General features: G+C 49.8%; 1 protein-coding gene across 2 annotated transcripts; it reads left to right on the top strand.

Moving 5' to 3' along the window:
* Positions 1 to 421: 421 nt before the first annotated feature.
* Positions 422 to 18,087, top strand: CXCL12 (C-X-C motif chemokine ligand 12). Of its 2 annotated transcripts, XM_064269813.1 has the most exons (4): positions 422 to 560; positions 5,318 to 5,435; positions 8,440 to 8,526; positions 11,308 to 18,087. In XM_064269813.1, the coding sequence occupies exons 1-4, from the start codon at positions 500 to 502 to the stop codon at positions 11,399 to 11,401; spliced, it is 360 nt and encodes a 119-aa protein (XP_064125883.1). In that variant the 5' UTR covers positions 422 to 499; the 3' UTR covers positions 11,402 to 18,087. The 2 variants fall into 2 exon arrangements, with proteins under 2 accessions (XP_064125883.1, XP_023402912.1); XM_023547144.2 differs by lacking the exon at positions 11,308 to 18,087 and having other exon boundaries at positions 427 to 560; positions 8,440 to 10,715.
* The last annotated feature ends 1,043 nt before the right edge of the window (positions 18,088 to 19,130 follow it).

Raw genomic sequence — 19,130 nt, 5'->3', positions numbered from 1 at the left:
CCATTGACAATTCATAGCGATCCTATAAAGCCCCATAGGGGTTCCAAGGCTGTAATCTTTACAGAAGCAGGCTGCCACATATTTCTCCCTCTAAGCAGCTGGTGGGTTTGAACCACAAACCTTTCGGTTAGCAGCTGAGGGCTGAATCACAATGCCACGGGGACTCATTTCTCCATCTGCATGGCCCAGGCCTGAGGTCAAAGGCCGGAGCGCCAGGAGGCCCCTGGGACACCACAGGCACGGAGGAAGGGACAAGAGGGAGGTGACAGAGGGGTGGCGGTGCCAAAGGGGGCGAGCGTCAGAACTCAGGCCGCGGTCTCTAGTCCGCTCCAGGCCCGCCCCTTAGCTCGCGCCCCGCCCCGCCCCGCCCCGCCCGGCTCTCTCCTCTCGCCTCTAAAGCGCCAGGCGCGCGGCCCCAGTCGCGGCACTTTCACTCTCCATCAGCTTGCGCCCACCGCGTCCTGTCCGGTCTGTCCGCTGCCCGCCCGCCGCCCGCGACATGGATGCCAAGGCGGTCGCCGTACTGGCCCTTCTGCTGGCCGCGCTCTGCCTCAGCGACGGTGAGTGCGCTTGGAAGCGAAGGCGCGAGGAGACGCCCGGGATTCTGCGGGGTCGCGGCTTGCTCTGCCCGCGCCGGCGCCGCCGGGGCGAACCGATTGCGCGGCCGCTTTCCACATGGAAGGTGGAGGCAGCCCACTTTGCCCGACACGCTCAGTCGAGAAGTCGCGTCTAAAGGCGCACGCCTCGCTCGCCTGCCTGCGCTGAGGTTTCGCGCCCCCGCAATAGGGTTCAGGTCCTGGGGCGGCCGCCTGTCCTCCAGCGCGCTGCAGAGTGAGGGTAGGCAAGAGCACTTGGCCCGGAGCGCGCAGAGGACTCAGGTGGGGAGCCGTGTCGGGACCGCAGGCCACAGACTCCTGTCCGTCCGCCCCCAGCTAGTGCTCTCCCGCGCCGGGCTAAGTTTCCAGCCGTGATGGGCCCCGAAGCCCCGCTGCGCACCGTACCTTAGATGCGATCGGGCGGCGGATGGGAAAGAGTGTTTTGCAAAGCCCGGCTCGCTGCGTGACCTACTGGTCGTGGCGGCGGGGTCAGGGCGAGCTGCGCGGTATCTCCTCCACGCCAGGCCGGCCCTCTCAGTCCCGCAGCAGCACGGAGCTCCAGGCCTGGCGCCGGCGGGCTGCGCGGCGCAGCTGTCGGGCTTGCGCAACCGGCCCGGCTGCGCTTTTGCACAGCTCTGCAGTCCAGCTCACTGCCTCCCCTCCTCCTTCTGGCCCTCCCAGGGTCAAGAGAGAGGCGCAGGGGCCATGCAGGCCGGGCACAAATCATCCCAGCCTCCAAACACACCTGTAAAGTGGCGCCTTTGTCACTTGGCCCAGCGCACTGTGCGTAATGAGCTCTGCAGCAAAGTTCAGTCGCCAACGCCTCGGGCCACTGGGAACTGTGATATCCCATTTCACTGGGAGAGGGAAAAGGTTTTCTTTTCTTGTTTTTTTTTTTTTTTTTGACGCTGAAGAGAAAACTTGCTGCTGTATCACAGGATACTGCAGCTGCGAACCAAAATAAACTATTGCCTCCGAACCCAGGACAAAACGATGTCCATCAGGGCCTTTCTTGGCTGCAAAGTTTCTGACAAACCGGCGGAGGGTAGAAGGACATTCTGAATCCTCTTGGTGCAGCCGCCTTCTGTGCAGGCCCCGGAGTGTGCCCAGAGCTATAAGCCGGGTTTGGGCCGCAGACCTGGCCCCTGTGCCCTAGCAGACCCGGGACTGGCAGCAGGTGTAGGTAGGATGAACGCGCGGCGGGGCTAAGCAGGAGGGGGTGCGCTAACCCAGGGTGGCTCCTGACTGCCCGGCATGGTTTCTCTAAGTGTGTAACAAGTTGTTGGTCAGAGCTGCAGAGGGACCCGCATCAAAGGCAAAGTAAACGTTTTTCCATAGCTGGAAAAGTATCCGAGGCTGAGGCTTCAGGGTGACACCTCCCACGCCCAGAGGTCTTGGGGTGCTCTGGTTTGGGGTTGACAGTGAGGGGTCTGGCAAGGGTGGCTGTGACAGTGCCCTCTGGATAAATGGCTCCCCAGCAGGTCAGGTTCTTTTTGGATGCACCCACCAGAAAGCTGCTGGCCAGAGAGTTACCTGCAGGGCTTCGTTGCTGGGGGAGGTGCTGCCCTGGGGCTACCCCAGTCCCTGGAAAGTTGCAGGACAGCCCCTCCCAGACACACACTTTGTGGGGCTTACCTCTCTCTCTATATATATACATATATATATGTATATATATATTTTTTAGCTCTCTGAGCTCTATAGCCCTATAACCAGTGGCTGAACCCCAAAGCTGTCCTGCAGAGACTCAGGCTAGGCTCATGCCCTCCCCCCATTATCTGACCTGGCCAAGCAGTTGGGCTCATGGGTACCCTGGGCTTCTCCGGGTTAAACCCAAGGTCAGCCACATTCCCAGGCCTGACTGGAGGGGGCTGACTGGTAGGGGGTGGGGCGGGGAGCCTGGGAGACTCTTGTCTATGCATCAGAGTAGGCGTCTCTGGAAACTGCTTTGGCAGCTAGGCTGCCAGGTCCCGAGTTGTGGGGTGGGGAGAGGTAACATTGCAGCCAGTCAGGCATCTCCACTGTAAACCAAATGACTTTCCAAAACGGCTGGAAAAGTTAATGATATTGACAAAAAGCTGGAGGAAAGGACACCAGGTGGGAATAGTTCCAAGATCTCTTGATAAGAGCACCTAGGTGTGCTGTCCCTTTAAAAAAAAAAAAAAACCATTGAAATTCTCCCACTTGACAGGCAAACAAGTGGGTCCTGGGAGCAGGAATACAAATTGCCTTGGTAGGAAATGGATAATCCCAGGGGTAGCCAGGAGAGAAAGAGCAAAACCTGTTTTGAGCTGGGAATGGCTCTAATTTCTGGCTTGACCTGGAACTGCTTCTTCCTGAACGCTGGAGTGTAGCAGCCCCCACCACCACGGACTCTGGGGCTTCAGGTTGCTCTGTGGCTGGGACCCTTCCTGCCTTGCCACTGGGTCCTGGCCAGCGCCAGCTCAGGGAGGACCTATGGGAAATGCAGGGAAGCCCTGGGTGAAATGCTCATGCAGAGGGGAGACCTGGCTGGGGGACTCTTAATTACCCAGGCCTGGCCCCTGTCAGCAGCTGGGGTCTCTTTCCCAGGTGATCTGGTTACACTGTGGTGCTGACTTCCCCTGGAGGGCCCCTGGTGCAGTTGCTGGAAGCCTAGAAGCTGGGCCCCAGGGGTGACTTTCTGGAGTTAGATTAGGTGTAAAGGGAAAGGCAGCTAGCTCCCCAGCCAGGAGTCACTGACCACATGGAAATGGACTTTCTCCTTCCTGGTTTTCCAGGTAGCTTTTGTTGGTCAGGGAAACCCTGGTGGCGTAGTGATTAAGTGCTATGGCTAACTAAAGGGGGCTGCTAACTAACTAAAGGGTCCGCAGTTTGAATCCGACAGGCGCTCCTTGGAAACTCAATGGGGAGCGGTTCTACTCTCTCCTATGGGGTCGCTATGAGTCGGAATCGACTCGACGGCACTGGGTTTGGTTTTTTTGGTTTTTTGTTGGTCAGAAAGGGCAGAGTGGTCTGCCTTTCCCCTGATTTGGGGGTTAAATGTGATGCTGTTCCTAGTCCATGGCATCCATCAACTGAATTGAGCCTTTAGAAAAAGATCAGCCCTTCACCCTCCAGGATTCTGCTCTCTTCTCGAAGGTGCAGAGCTTAAGAATCACAGTAACCCTTGGGAGCTCTGTAAACAAGTAGTTTTGTCTTTTTTTTCTTTTTCTTTTTCCTCTTAAATCTCTGGACTAAAAATTCTCAGACACATTTAATCCCTGATGAAAGGATCCACAAATTCAAATAATTTGGGTATTAAGCAGGGTTTGGATAAAATCTGCAGGGAAAAAAAAACCTGCAAAAATCCTAGCCCCCAGGGCTTGCAATCCTAGACTCAGAGGATGAGTGGTGGATTTTGCAGGAACCCCTTGCTAATTTACACTAATGAGTGTCAATTATGGCATTTTGCAAATTGGTGAATTGGCGAACAAAGATTTTAATAAAATCCAGGAGGCTGCAGGCAGCATCCACAACAGGCAAAGAAAGCCACATTTGACTGCAGCCTGAGTAATCTCTTGCCTTTGAGGAAGTGCTGGGGAGGAGGTGGGCCCTCTGCCTGTGTCCTCTGGGGACCCACAGGTAGGAAGCCAGCCAGGACTCTGTGGTGGTGGCCAGGCTTAGGGAGAAAGCTAGAAGGAAGACTGCAGGTGGGGGAGGGCAGCATTCCTGGGAGCTGCAGTGGATCCTGGGATGAAGTTGTCCAGGAGGAGGGAGGGAAAGGGGTAGGAGACTGGATGGAGCCTCCTCCCCCATTTCCCTTCTCTGAATTGGCATCCTTCTCACTTAGCCCTTAATGTAGTCATCTAGTGCTGCTATAACAAAAATACAAACAGGTGGCTTTGACAAAGAGAAATGTATTCTGTCACAGTTTAGGAAGCTGGAAGTCCAAATTTGGGGCACCAGCTCCAGGGGAAGGCTTTCTCTCTCTGTTGGCTCTGGGGGAAGGTTTTTGTCATCAATCTTCCCCTGGCCGAGGAGCCCCTCAGCACAGGGACCTTGCATCCAAAGTACACTTTCCACTCCTGGCTCTTCCTTCTTTGTAGTAGGAGGTCCCTCTGTCTCTGTTCACTTCTCTCTTTTATATCTCAAAAGAGATTGACTCAAGATACAACTAATCCTGTAGATTGTGTCCTGCCGCATTAACATAACTGCCTCTAATCCTGCCTCATTAACATCTTAGAGATTAGGATTTACAACACATAGGATAATTACATCAGATCACGAAACGGAGGACAACCACACAATACTGGGAATCATGGCCTAGCCAAGCTGACACACATTTTAGGAGGATACTATTCAACCCATAACAGTCCTGGAGGAGTTTATTTTGCAAAGAAAACCTGGGACCCTAAGTACCTTTGACTGAAACTGTTATCTGCTATAATTACTGCTTTTATCTTGAGATTCCTAAGACGGTGGCTTCTTACTTTAACTTCCCACCCTGTCTAGTGTCCAGCTCTGTGCAGGTACTTTTGTCCCCTTGCTCTGTATAAGCCGAGGCTCACCCCAAAATGCACCTGCCCATGGAGATAGTCTTTCCCAGAATGCACCTGTAACTCATCCCATTGCTTTTGAGCCTTACCAGCACCCCCACTCCCTCTCATTCCATCATCTCTTCCTCTGGCTGCAAACTAAGACCTGGGTGCATCCCCAAAGCTTGGCAGGATAACAGGTTGTCTTGTTCTTATTACCTTTTCTAGGGAAACCTGTCAGCCTGAGCTACAGATGTCCATGCCGTTTCTTCGAGAGCCACGTTGCCAGAGCCAACGTCAAGCATCTCAAAATCCTCTCCACTCCAAACTGTGCCCTTCAAATCGTGTAAGTCCTTTATTTATTAATTCTATTTGTTTTGTATTGTGAAAATGTACACAACAAAACCTTTACCAGTTCAGCGATTGCCAGATGGCCATGGACTACATTCTTCAAGTTGTGCAACTACTCCTGCTATCCTTTTCCAAAGTATTCCACTGATGTTAAGATAAACTCAGTGTGCCCTAAGCAAAATCTCTCCTTCCTCCTGCCTTCCCACCCCTCATAACCACTGATAATCTTCAGTTTCTATATCTTTGCTTATTTCATGTAAGAGAGATCATACAGTATTTGTCCTTTGTGACGGATTAATTTCGCTCAGCATGTTTTCAAGGTTCATCCACGTTGCGGCATGTATTGGGACTTCATTTCTCTTTCTGGCTGAATAATATGGATTGTGTAAGTCTTGAACATCATCCTTTAAGGATATTGCATCCAATGGGCATATTGACATCTAACTCACACACCTGTTAAAGGTATAGAAATGATCTATGCCTATTGGCCAACCTTGAACTTAGCATAATTAAAACCAAAAACCAAACCCGCTGCCCTCAAGGTGATTCTGTCTCATGGAGACCCCATGTGTTTTAGTGTAGAACTGTGCTCTGTAGGGCTTTCAATGGATGTCATCTTTCGGGAGATCTCTAGGGCTTCCTCTGAGGTGCTTCTGAGTGGATTTGAACTGCCAACCTCTCAGTTGCCAGGCACTTAACCATTTTTGCCACCCAGGGACTCCTTGGCATAATTAGAGGCAGATATTATTACCAGAACTGGGCAGCATTTTTTTCATCGTGCATGGGGTCAACATGAGTTGGGGACCAACTCAATGGCAGCTAACAGTAGCAACCTTATTACCATAAGTACTTACAGGAGTTTCAAAAGCCATCCTTGCCCTTGGCAACCCACCATGCTCGCAGTGCTTATTGTCTGCCTTCTTCTCAAAGATTCCTTCCTGTAGCACAGGGCGGTACCATGGTTGGGTACCTCTGGACTGGAGAAATGATGGGCTTCCCCGAGTTTTCTGCCGAAGTCCACTGCCTAAGTCAATGCTCTCCTAGTCACCGTTATATCTTTCCTGCTTGTTTCAGGCCTCTGTACTCTAAATTAATCCTTTCTGTCACAATAAAAACTCAAGATCTAAATTTGGTGTAGTTGTCTTTAACCATTCAGTGAAAATTCCACATTTTCAACTCACTTACCTGCACATTCTCAAACACAACAGACGAGTTTTTGTTTTTGGTTGGTGTTGATGGCAGCTGCTAACATTTGATTTTCATTTGTGTGGGAAACCAAATGGACGAGAATCACACATAAATGAAGCACACAGTATCTTGTCTGGGGCTAGGATGATGCAAGAGAGGCAGGAAGAGGGAGCACGTGGTTGCTCATCTGCCTGGGCTCTGTCGTGTGTACACCTACGTGATGCATAACAACCAGGACACTCGTATCTAGATGACTACAGTGAAGGCCGAGGCTCTGTGTCTCCTGGGGTGTCTCCATCCTGAAAAGCCCTAGCACTCGGAGTGGGCTAAGGCGTTAGCAGATGAAAGGAGAGCTGCGACTTTCTGAAGATATTCAGCACAGCACCAGCTGTTTTAGGTTTGACTCTCTTCTCTTTAACCTTTGCTTCCTTGAATGTGTTTATCATTTGCAGTGTGTTCTAGGGCACTGGAAGATGAATGTTTCTTCACTTACTTTGTTTACAATAAAATATTAAATCTCCTGAGAGAGGCGTGTCATCAGATACTGGTGTTAACATGCATCAGTGTGCTTCACAGTATAGATTATGTCACTTCGGGTGTCTGGGAATGTAGCGGGAAGTTTAAGAAGACAAATACAATTCTCAGACCTGGGCAAGCATGTAATTAATAAACAGTGGTACCTGTGTGTGAACACAGCGCTACTTCTCCTCTGCACAGCCTCACCCAGCACTGAGCAGGCTACCTGGAGAAAGTGGGGTGTTCCTAAAGCCTTGTGCTGGGCTTAGTTACCCTCCTGCCTTTAGTGGCTAGGCAGGGATAGCCTTGGGCTGCTGGAGTTAGCTGGTACCCAGAAATTGCAAGCCAGGGATTTATAGAGAGGGGCTGAGAAAGAGAAGCCCAGGTCCTCCCTGGGAGTCTTCATGTAGGGAGGCTGTGAGTGGAGGCGATGAACGGGAGGAAGGTGGAGTCTGGACTTCAAAAGCAAATGAGATTATGGAACATTTGATGAACTTGAAAAATTTCTGGAAATTATCTTCTGGCAATCCTACCTGTACTGTTAGTCCCTGACCTATACTGTCACCCCCACCTGTGCTGTCACTGCTGCTACCTGTACTGCCACTTCTCACCTGCACTGTCACCCCAGCTGCACTGCCACCCCCACCTGCGTTGTCACTCCCCACCTACACTCACTCTCACCGCCACCTGCACAGTCACATCCACTGGTACTGTCATTGTCCCTAGACCACTGGAGTACTGCCTTGCAAACCTCCTGCCTCCAGGACTACTTTTAAGCATTGTCAAGATGCCCTGTCAAAAGAAAAACACCGGCGTCTGTCACTGTCCAGTTTGAAGCCCTTAAGGTTTCTGTAACCTTCCAGATTGTTTCCTCTGCTCCATCACATGGCCCCCAAGGCCTCCTGACATCTGGCCCTGCCTTTGGCGAGCGTCTTACCTGCCACTCTTCCTCCTCATGGTCTCTGCTCTTTGTGAACCTCCTCTTTCTCATTACTTGTCAAACTCCTGTTCTGCCTTCAGGGGTCAGCTCAGAGGCTTACGTACATGAATTCTCCTGGACTCCCCTGTAAGGGTTTTTTCCTCCCTTTTGCTGTATCTCTGCAGCAGAACTTTCTACACTGTTAGTGTTGTGGGGTCCCAGCAGATCTCGAGCTTCCCCACAACCGGGACCTACCAAGAGGCGCTCCTGGCGCCGGCGAGGGCCCTAAGATGCGTGTGGAATGAATGAGTGGCCAAATCGCGGCCTTGCCTTTATCCCGCCCACCTGTACGCTGTTGCCTCTTTTGTTTTGGCAGGGCAAGGCTGAAGAACAACAACAGACAAGTGTGCATTGACCCAAGATTAAAGTGGATTCAGGAATACCTGGACAAAACTTTAAACAAGTAAGCACAGCAGCCAAAACAGGACTGTCCACTAGACCCACTTGAGGAGCGCTAAAGTCACATGAGAACCAAAAGGGCAAGGGGTGGGGAGGAGGGGAAGGCCTGGGTCGTGAGGACCAGACGGACCTGGGAACGGGCTTGAGGTTTGCCCCGTGTATCAACACCTGCATTTATAGCGTATGGTACGATATTGCAACTTGTATCCATCCATGTCCCAACCTCTTGTGCATTGGATCTTTTTAACTGGGGTTTTTCTAAGATATTGTATTACCCAAGCAGCATTTCCCATCAGTCAGCTCTCTCATGATCATCATCATTTATCATCATCATTTTTAAAATCAGCAATTACTTCAAAATCTGTTTTGGAGCTTCCCTTCTTCTTACTTGGAGAGCCTGTGAGCACAGTCAGCATACTGAGGGCGGGGAAAGGCTTGCCAGCTGCTCCTGCAGGGGGCGCACCTTTTGGAATTGCTGCGCTGGGGTCAGGCACTGACTCACCAAAAAAAAAAAATCTGTTGCCGTCAAGTCAATTCCGACTCATGACGACCCTATAGGACGGAGTACAACTGCCCCATAGAGTCTCCAACGAGTGCCTCGTGGCTTCAAACTGCCGACCTTTTGGTTAGCAGCCAAGCTCTTAACTTCTGTGCCACCAGGGTTTCCACAGTGACCTTAGACCTTAGCCCTGGGCAAAAGCTACCAGTCTCACTCCTTTGTCAAGTTCCGTGGTTCGATCTGTGGCTGTGCTACAGAAACCCCCAACATTAGGGACTGTGCTCAGAGACCCTCTCCTGGTCATCCCCTTGCCTCCCCCTGCCCCCAAGAGCATGCTTTCATCTTGCTTCTGCTTCTCATTTCTGTAGCCTGATCAAAGGCCGTACTGGTGGGGAGGACGGAGGTCACGGGTCTTGCCCATGATCCCTCTCCTTCCTTTGCCCACCCCCCTTGGGCCCTCTGTGAGATCCTTTCGCGGCTTCCTTTAGAATGGAGCTGGCCCTCTCCTTGGGGACGTGAGATCCTGTCCCTGCTTTCCCATAAAAAACAAGTCTTTGCAGAATCAAATGCAATTTGAAATTGGAGAGCTTGCTTTGAGGAATCTGGTTTCTGTGATTGCATCTGAGAGAAGCCTACTTATGCTACGGAGGCTCTGCAGACTCTGAGGTTTCTGCACTCAGAAGTGAAAGTCACGATAATAATAATGATAAATATACCAGCACTTTGCCACTAATCTCGCCTCCTGCAGCCGCAGCAGGGGTTTCAGGTTCCCGTCAGAAATGCTGGCGAGATGGAATATCCATGCAGAATTGGAATCCACAGATGGTCCTGGTGGTGTTTGTAACTTTTTGCAAGGCATTTTTTTAAATATATATTTTCATGCACATTTTTTTTATTTTGTTTCTTTAGAAAACAAATGTACTTCAGAATATATTTATAGTCGAACAATTCATATATTTGAAGTGGAGCCATATGAATGTCAGTAGGTTACGTTTCTCTATTATCTGCAACTACTGGCAATTTGTAAAGAAATATATATATTATATATATAAATGTGAACGCAGCTTTTTAATGTTAGCCACAGTGTATTTTTTCACTTGTACGAAAATTGTATCCAATGTGACCTTATGTGCACTAGCAATAAAATGCTAATTGTTTCATGGTATAAGCCTCCTACCGTATGTGGGAATTTATTTACCCGACATGAACTTCATTAGTTTGTAGAAAGGGAGCTCATATACATTTCTGAAGTTTATAAACTTAAGCTGACCTACTAATCAGATGCCTTATGTCCCTTGGCTGAGCCCGTGTCTGAGAGACAGGACAGGGGCATTTCTGATGAGCAGATGAGATCTTTTGCTCCCATTTTTGTGCCTCCCCCGACCCCAGTGGAGCTGGCAATGCTAGTTTTCTGAAGATTAATATTTGACTCACTAATTCTTCTTCCCCTTCCTTCTCCTTGGTTCTCCTAACATCCCCATGTAATCCCCAGAGACTCAGCCCTAGTAATATCCAACTTTCACATTTTCCCATATAAAAATCTGATGACTACAGCTTTCACGGGAACAGGTGGCCTCACCCCATAAATCATTAAATATCATTCAGCTTGATTCATTTTAATGTGACAATCACGAGCCAGTTGCTCTAATAAAATTCTGCTAACCAGCTCTCCCCTTTGCTCTGCAGAACAATCCCAGTCACTCCCAGGAGGTGGCTACACAGACAGCCATCCAGGAAGGAGAAGGTGGGACCAGGTTGTCTTCTTTCCCCTCTCCTGGATGGCTGGCTGAACCTCAGGCCTCCAACCTCTAAAGCTATCATCAATCTGCAATGTGGAGTTCGTTTTTTTAGATAAAGAAGAGAGCTCAGCTCTGCGTTGAGAAGGCTGGCTCTTTGGAAGGAAGCCCAGCTTGACAGAGTGTGGGTGGGGTGGGATAGAAGGCCAAGTCCAGACCTGCTCTGGCTATGCCTTCTGCACTGCTTTAGATACGAATCCTTGCCCCTGTTGGGGGCTGCAGGACGCAGCAGGCACCAGGGTCAGATGGGCAAATTGGCAATTGCTGTAACCAGCTCATAGGTGTCATGGATGCCCACTTAACATTTTTTTGAATTGGGAAAATTTCTAGTGTTCTTGGATGAATTACTGATATACAGTGTCCAGGGGCCTCCAGGCCAGAGACTGGAAACAGTTAAACATATGTGTGGGCCAGTGGTAAACGATGTGCAGGCTGAGAGGAACCCTGGTTTATTTCAAAGTTATTAATGGTTCTACTAATTTTATCTAAGGGGGCGCAGAGAAGAAAAAGTGGGGAAAAAAGAAAAGATAGGAAAAAAGAAGCGACAGAAGAAGAGAAAGGCTGCTCAGAAAAGGAAAAACTAGTTATCTGCCACCTCGATGGACCACAATGCACCCTGCCCTTGTCTGTCCCGGCGCTTTGTAAATTGGCTCTAACCCTACTTCCCAATGACCCACCTGCCTCTCGGGCCAGGTGCTCGGACTTCCGTGGTGGGAGCAGTGCTTTGCCACTCTCATGGCCACCCCAGCTGTGTACTCATGTGCTTCCTAAGACCCTTCTTGGTCTGTTAAATTATGAAGAAAATAGTTGTGCAGAGACGGGCTTGAGATCTGTGACGCGGAGGCTGCGGCTCATGACTGACTAGAGTAGCCCAGTGTTTCCAGAACACGTTGGCCTGCCCTCCACTCCCTCTCTGAGCAGGCTGCATCCGGGAGCTCACGCAGCACCAGGCACTTACAGTTTGCATCCCAGGTCCCAGAGCAGCTTGCCAGCAGAGGCAGCCTCACGCCCTCTCCCTCCTTCTGGCAGGCACACCTGTCATGGTTTTCGGAGGCAGAGTGGTGGTAGGCACCATTCGTGTAGACATAACACACACTGCCCGTAGCACCTGGCCTCAGCTGTCGCAGTCCCTGTTGCCTGGCCCTCCCTCACTCTGCCACCACTTCAGGGCAGAACTTCAGCCCTTCTCCCCTGGCCTGAGCTGCGTGAGCCTCCACCACACAACATGGGCTTGACCTGCAGAGTCAGCATGGTGGTGAGCAGGATCGAGTCCTGAGTTTCCAGAGAGCAGATGTGGACATGCTTCTCAGGGAGCCTCTTCTTGGGGTAATGCTTGCAGATTCTTCAAAATGGGGTCCCTGGGCTGGGAGGGCCTCCAAGATGGTGTGTGGTAGGCTCTGGACACAGCTGCCTGGGTCCTCGCTCCTTGCTCATGGGAAACAGCTACTTAAAGTGAACATAGTTTACATTCTAGAACTTGCCCCCACCCCTGTGGATTTATGCTTCAGAGTGATTTCTTGCCAAGCTTCTCCGATGTGTGAGGCAGCCCCTGGACTGGAAGGGGAGAGGGAGGCAAGTGGGAGAGCAAGGGATACCCTGGCTTTGGTTATGCTCTGAAAAAGGACCCCTTGGATTTCTCGACTCTTCCTCCCACCCCCCAAGCACACGGTCGCCCCTGCCCCAGGAGCCTCGGTCCTACTTGTGCTAAATGGTTGAAAAGATGAAGCGGCTGGGGGACAGAGCAGAAGGATTTCAGAGGCAGAAAACCCCAGAGTTGCTGGCCTACAGTTCAGGTCTTGGAGGGTCTGTCCCCTCCAGCTCTGTGCTTGCTGGTGCGGCTACAGCATCAGTTGCTTAGAGCCATTCCTCCTCTTCACTGGAAAAGTGCCCAGACAGGGCACTGCAGCTACAGAGGGGCATTTGTTCCTGCTGCCATCTCTCCTATTTGGATGGCTCTCTACCCTCTGCCCCTCTTATCAGCTTGGTGCTGGTCAGTTGGACCCCTGGGCCTGGAAAGGTGCCAGCTCTACAGGCCCTCCTTCCCTCCCCCACCCTGAAGGCCGCCTCCACCAGCTCCTGAGGAAGGCAGCAGCAGTTCTGGCCCATGGGTCTTTGGCTAGGGTAGTCCTACTCTGACAAAGGAACCCAGGGGAAGGTCCCACCCATGTGCCCCAGGCACCCTCAGTTCTAGGCTGACGTGTCCCATTCATTCTTCAGATGACAGGTAGCACCACTCTGTGGCCAGAACTGGGTGGCTGGCCCATCACATGAGTGTCGTCCTAAGCTGTTTGCCCTCTAGCAACAGTGGGTGAGCTAATGTTGCCCTGAGGTGGCAAATCAGGCTTTCCGCTATGCCCCTGGGAGACACCGCCTCCATCCCATCCTGTGGATGGGTGAGCCGGGCTGCAAGGACTAAGAGAGTGGGCCCCCTGTGAAGAAATGCAGTGAAGCTCCCACCCCATCCGTGCATGACTCTCAGGCCCCCGCCAGCCTCATGGGGCCTCACTCCATCTTGCCAAGTGCCTTATGAAACTTAAACATGGTGGTGGCCCCAGCCCCAGGGAATGGACCAGGGTTGCTGTAGAGGAGCCAGAACTTGATTCTCTGGTGGGGATGAAACCTGAACGTGGTGTCTGAGGCAGGATGGAAAGCAATGCTGTCGTGGTGCCCTGCCAGGTCTCCTGTTCCTCCAGGGTATCAGTCCCTGGTCAGTCCATTTGGTGAGGCCTGGAGGCGGCCACTAACCTCATCTAGAAGGTGATTGTGGGTTTTGCTGGAGGGAAGCAGTTGGAAGTATCTGTTTTATGGGAGGGCTTTCCGGAGGCCCAGGTCACAGGGCTGAACAGACCAGGCTCTGGGACACGGGACTGCCCAGGATGGAAGCCCAGCAGCTAACTGGCCTCCTGGCTCAGTGTAAGTATGAGTGTCTGTGGCTGCTCTCATTCCCTCAGGCAGAGAGTATCGTAAGCCCTGAAAAAATGCACTGTATTTTTTTAAAGTCATTATGCCTCTGTCTTGTCACTTGGTGTGACCTGTCTCCATGTTATCCTCATGCTATTGTTTGTAGCCTGTTCCCCATGCTTGCTGTGTCCGTGTCTTTGCCTTCCTGCCTTTAGTCCCTTTCCCGTCTCTGCTTCTGCCATGGCTGTTTCTTAATAGCCTTCCCACTCTGTTCAGGGCCCCTGAAGGGAGACACATGGCATGCGATTTTGAAGTAATGGTTGGGGACCCATACAGCTTCTCAGGCAGCTACTTGCCTTGGAACAGGAGGCTTCACCATCTCTGATGTGATAGCTCTATATTCAGCAGATCCCACAGGAGGACATGGTTGCCGGTCGAAATCCGCCTTAATGGTGTTTCACTCTGTTCTTCATTAACAGGAGGTTCAAGATGTGAGAGGCTCGGGTTGAGTCAGATGCCTGAGGAAACCTTACATGGGAGCCCAGGTCTGAAAACCAGTGTTAGGGAAGGGCCTTCCTCAGCTTCCCCACTACCCAAGCCAAGGCCGTCTGCATTTCCAAGGGATTTGTTTTGCACAATTTGCCTTACTTTCACATTTGATTATGTAGCAAAATATATGGTGTTTATTTTTCATTTAGTGTGATTAGCAAATGTCACTGGTGACAGCTAGGAGCTTAGACTAAGGCCATTATTTTACTTGCTTTATTATAATATCTCTCCCTAGTCTGACCAGGGATTCCTGAGTTTCGTATCTCTATGTATGAGCTGTACCCAGCTGAGACATCAGCCTGTGGGAGACTTGCCAACATTTGTCACTCCCTAGAATGGAGAGACACCAGGAAGGTCTTGTGGGGGTGTCAGTACCATCAGCAGGGTGAACCATAGTAAAGTCTGCCCTGTACTGCCCAGAGTGGTGGTGGTGGGTTTAGTTCTAGAGGGCAAGACTTGAGGCTAACCCATTTCTCCAAATGAGAGCTGAGGTCTGGCCACCTCAGTGAGGATGACAGGGTCTGCCTGAGTCAAGGCAGGAGTGTGAGGCCAGGGCAGGGTGAGAAGCTCCCCTCACTCCAAGCTGTCATCTGCATCCCATCATGTCCTTCTCATCATTTCCTCTCTCTCATGCATCATCATGTGTCTCCAAGACTGTCTCCGTGACCCTGGAAAAGGATTCTCTCAAGACCAAAGCTTTCATTTGTACTGAGCACCAAGAAGCAAATCAAAATGTCTTGTCTTACCAGGTCCTGAAAACACTGTACACATCTATGTCTTGTTTGGAATATTGTCCATTGTCCAATCCTGTGTTTTTGTTCGAAGCCAATGTTCCATCTCTGACCAGTATCTTGGGGAGCTGGTATTCTGTTCTTTGTATACAAAGGCTGAGAGGAAGGACGTGCCCTGGGGGCCTTTTCACCCTATTCCAGATAGGGCTGTAATCCTTTGGTTTGGATCACCTTGGTGTCGCCACTGATCACCAACACTCCAGGATCAACAGAACCCAAGGGTATTTGGTTGGCAGCAATATTGACCTTTGAGGCCTGCTACCCCTCAATTGTTCCAGCGTTGTTGATATTTTAAAACTGTAAGTAGTTTTGTCTTCATTGCTCCAAGTCAGTAATGTTTTGGGAATAAAAAGGATTCTCAACTTTTTTTTGTTTTTGTTTTTTAAAAACGTAACCCACAAAAGACTCAATCTGGAGGTGAGATTCCTTCTCGATTAAAATGGAATCTCATCTTTTTTTACCGTGTGAAAACCCCATCACCTCTAACCTTACAAAAGGCTTACAATAATAGCCCAGGAGGACTTTCTTTCCTGCCATATCACCTGCTTCTAGGAAGACGGCAGAGGCGTGTCCATAGGGCATTCCTGTAAGAACATGACGGTATATTCAGGGAATTCCATTAAAAATCCTGACATTTTGGATGGTTTCTTTCTGAGTCAGGGCAGTTTGTAGAGTTGCATTAAGCATTTAATTTTGTTTTTTCCTTTTTTTTAAAGGTAGGCATTTCAGGGTTTGCTTTGTTTTGTTTTTGATTTGGTGTCGCTAATACTTTTCCCTTGTTCTGTAAGATCCCAGTAAAATTTGTAAAATTAAGAAAGTGGAAAAAAAGAAGGGCAAAAACAAGGAAAACCTTATCAGCTGACAGGACATTGTACATAACATGTAGAAAGTAAATGATAATGAAATAATCTTGAATTGTAGGTGTTTTTAGGTTTAATAATTCTGTGGGGTTATTAGTAACATGTTAGGCTTTCCCATAAATGTTCCTTTAAATTAGATCTTCAAGGGAGAAGGCAAATCCATCAACCAAAATTTTCCCCTAATTTAAATAAAAATCCACATCCTTAAAACAACTGTTTCGTTGAAAAAACGCAGTACAGGAAACCTTTATTTGTTATAAGGAGTACAGAGCTAGGTTCAAAACTCTGTTATGAAATGATCTTGTCACTACAGTGTTCCCCAGTTATATATGAGATGATTGAACTTGCAGTGGGACAGTTATTTTCAGGTAATCCAAGATTTTTTAAAACCCCTTATGGAAAATATGAAAGCATCTTCTTTTGGAATCTGTGAACCAGGACTCAACACCATTAAATTTCTTACTCCGAGGAAATAAGAAAACAAACAAACAAACAAACAAAAAGGCCCCAAACCAGTTGCTGTTGAGTCTTGATTCAGACTTCCACTACTCTAAATCCTGGGGGCTGGGGGGTAGACAAGAGTAAAAACTGCAGGCAAAATTATTTGTAAAACAATTCCTCTACCCCCAAGTTGGCTTCTTAATGGAGCCTATCCTACTAAAGTAAATATACATTTAAATAGACGTTTGCAAAGAAAAAGGAGCCCCTAATTCGCCTTTGGCTTCAAAATACAAGTCAAGCACAGCAGTGAGTGTTCAGGCTTTCCTTTGCTGCCTCTGTCTGACAGTCCCTTGGGCTCTGGTCACCTCCAGGGTGCTCCTCCACTGCCAGCCTTTGCATAGGAGGAGGGACAGGGTCCTGGGGGTCCACAGATGTGCTGTTTGTGGAATCCGAATCTGTGCCATGTGTTGTTTGCACTGTTGTCTGTTCCCCTTGGCCAGCTGCTGAGATACCAGCGAGGAAGTTTCAGGAGGGACCCTCTGCTTGTCCACCTGCTCACCAGAGGTCACCTCTGGAGAAGGGAGTGCTTCAGCCTGGAGCAGAGGGTTGGAATAGCAATAAATTTCAGTCCCCCAGTGTAAAATCCAGACAGTCTTCTAAGCCTTTTTATGGAATTAGATTTGACCTTCCCAGGGTGCCTTTTTCTGACCACAGTTAGTGCTGTGGCCTCCCTAACTGGGAGTTTATCTCCTTCCCCAGGTAGTATACCCTTTTCCAGCTGGATGATAACTGTGGGGTCCTGATCCCTCTATGCATCTACTCTGACCCTTTCTGAGTGAGTCCCATTCCTGGGAAATGCTCCCTAGAAACCTCCAAATCCTCTAAGCGGACTACTGGCAGAGCCAAGTTAAAGAAGCACGTAGAAAACTTGTTATCCTGCAACCTCGCTGGGCGCTCAGTATCTGTGCAGTGATGGACTTGGTGTTAAATGTGATAAACACTGTACTTTGTATAAATTTGTTTAAACTGCATTTCCCAGATAATGTGAAAATGGTCCAGGAGAAGGCAGCTTCCTGTATACAGTGTGCTTTTCTTTTTTTTTTAAATAAGTAATAAGTCTCTTCAGAAATAGTTTTTACTATGAAGCCATATCAATTAAAAGATGTATATGCACTTACAATTTTCCTAATAAATATCTGTATTCAAATGAGCCAATGGTTTGAAATTATTGTATCCATTTGAAATTCTTCAGACTTGGTTTTTCTGCCACAACACAGAGGGGTTGTGCAATCCTAGCTGACCAGGTTTGGTGGATAACAGATCAGAGTAATCATGCTAAACATGGGCAGGAATTCCAGGGGCATGACTGCCTCCCCTTTTCCACTGACCCTTAGCAGGGGAAAGGTGCTCCCTCTTCTCTGAATGCCCTTGGTTTGCTGGAATCCTTTCTTAAGGTAACCTGGTCCTCTGCCCCACTTAAAGTAAGATGGCTCTCTACCCTACTTAAGGTAAGCTGGTCCCCTTCCCCACTTAAGGTAAGATGGGATGGTCGCCTACCCCACTTAAGATAAGCTGGTCCTCTACCCCTCTTAAGGTAAGATGGTCCCCTGCCCCACTTAAGGTAAGATGGCCCCCTACCCCACTTAAGGTAAGATGGTCCCCTACCCCACTGAAGGTAAGATGGTCGCCTACCCCACTTAAGGTAAGCTGGTCCCTTACCCCACTTAAAGTAAGCTGGTCCTCTACCCCACTTAAGGTAGGATGGCTCCCTACCCCACTTAAGGTAAGATGGTCCCCTACCCCACTTAAGGTAAGCTGGTCCCCTACCCCACTTAAGGTAAGCTGGTCCCCTACCCCACTTAAGGTAAGCTGGTCCCCTACCCCGCTTAAGGTAAGCTGGTCCCCTACCCCACTTAAGGTAAGCTGGATGCCTACCCCACTTAAGGTAAGCTGGCCCTCTACCTCAGAAGGGGTGGTACTGTGCGAGGGTACAGGACAGTGCTGGCCTGCAACAGGTGAAGGAGGGCTTGGAGTAGCTGGGAAGTCATTGTGATGTCAGGCTGCACTCCCTGCCCTTAGGTTCCATGTGTTCCAAATGAATCTTCCTTGAGCTAAAATGAGTGTTTTTGATAATCACATCTAAATAATCATCGCTGGACAAATCGCTAGAAAAGGACGTCATGTTTGGTAAAGTAGGGGGTCAGTGAAAATGAGGGAAACGCTCCATGAGACGGATTGACACGGTGGCTGTAACGGTGGGCTCAAACAAACCAAAGATTGTGAGGATGGCATAGAACCAGGGAGAGTTTTGTCCTCTTACACGTAAGGTCACCCTCAGTCAGAGCCAACTCAATGGCAACTAACAACAACGACAGGGTCACTTAGCCAGGCAAAGTGGGCAAGGCAGGAGGTGAGTGGGGAGCCTCCAGGCCCCTTGCACCAGAAGCCACTCGCACCCACAGAGATGCCCTAGCCTGCTACCGTATCGAGACTGTTAAAACGCCTGAGGCATCCCCCAGTTCCACCCGCAACCCCTCCGTAAAAGGCACACAGACTCTGTTTGGGGCCTAGACTGCCTTCTCTATCTGTGGACACCCGTCAGTACCACCAATTTCTCCAACATCAGCTATGGTGAGATTGCTGAGCAATCTGTGGAGATCTGAACCCAGACCAAGCGTTTGCGTGGAGGGAGGGCCGCTGGAGACCACTCCAGAGTATATGCTTCCAGTGTGAAGAGCAAACTTCGGGAGAAACTGGAGCTCTCAGGTGGA

Source organism: Loxodonta africana, chromosome 16 (assembly GCF_030014295.1).
Source record: "Loxodonta africana isolate mLoxAfr1 chromosome 16, mLoxAfr1.hap2, whole genome shotgun sequence".
In the NCBI taxonomy this organism is placed as follows: Eukaryota; Metazoa; Chordata; class Mammalia; order Proboscidea; family Elephantidae; genus Loxodonta; species Loxodonta africana.
Note: the sequence above shows the minus strand (reverse complement) of the source record. Positions and strands in the feature narration are given on the sequence as shown.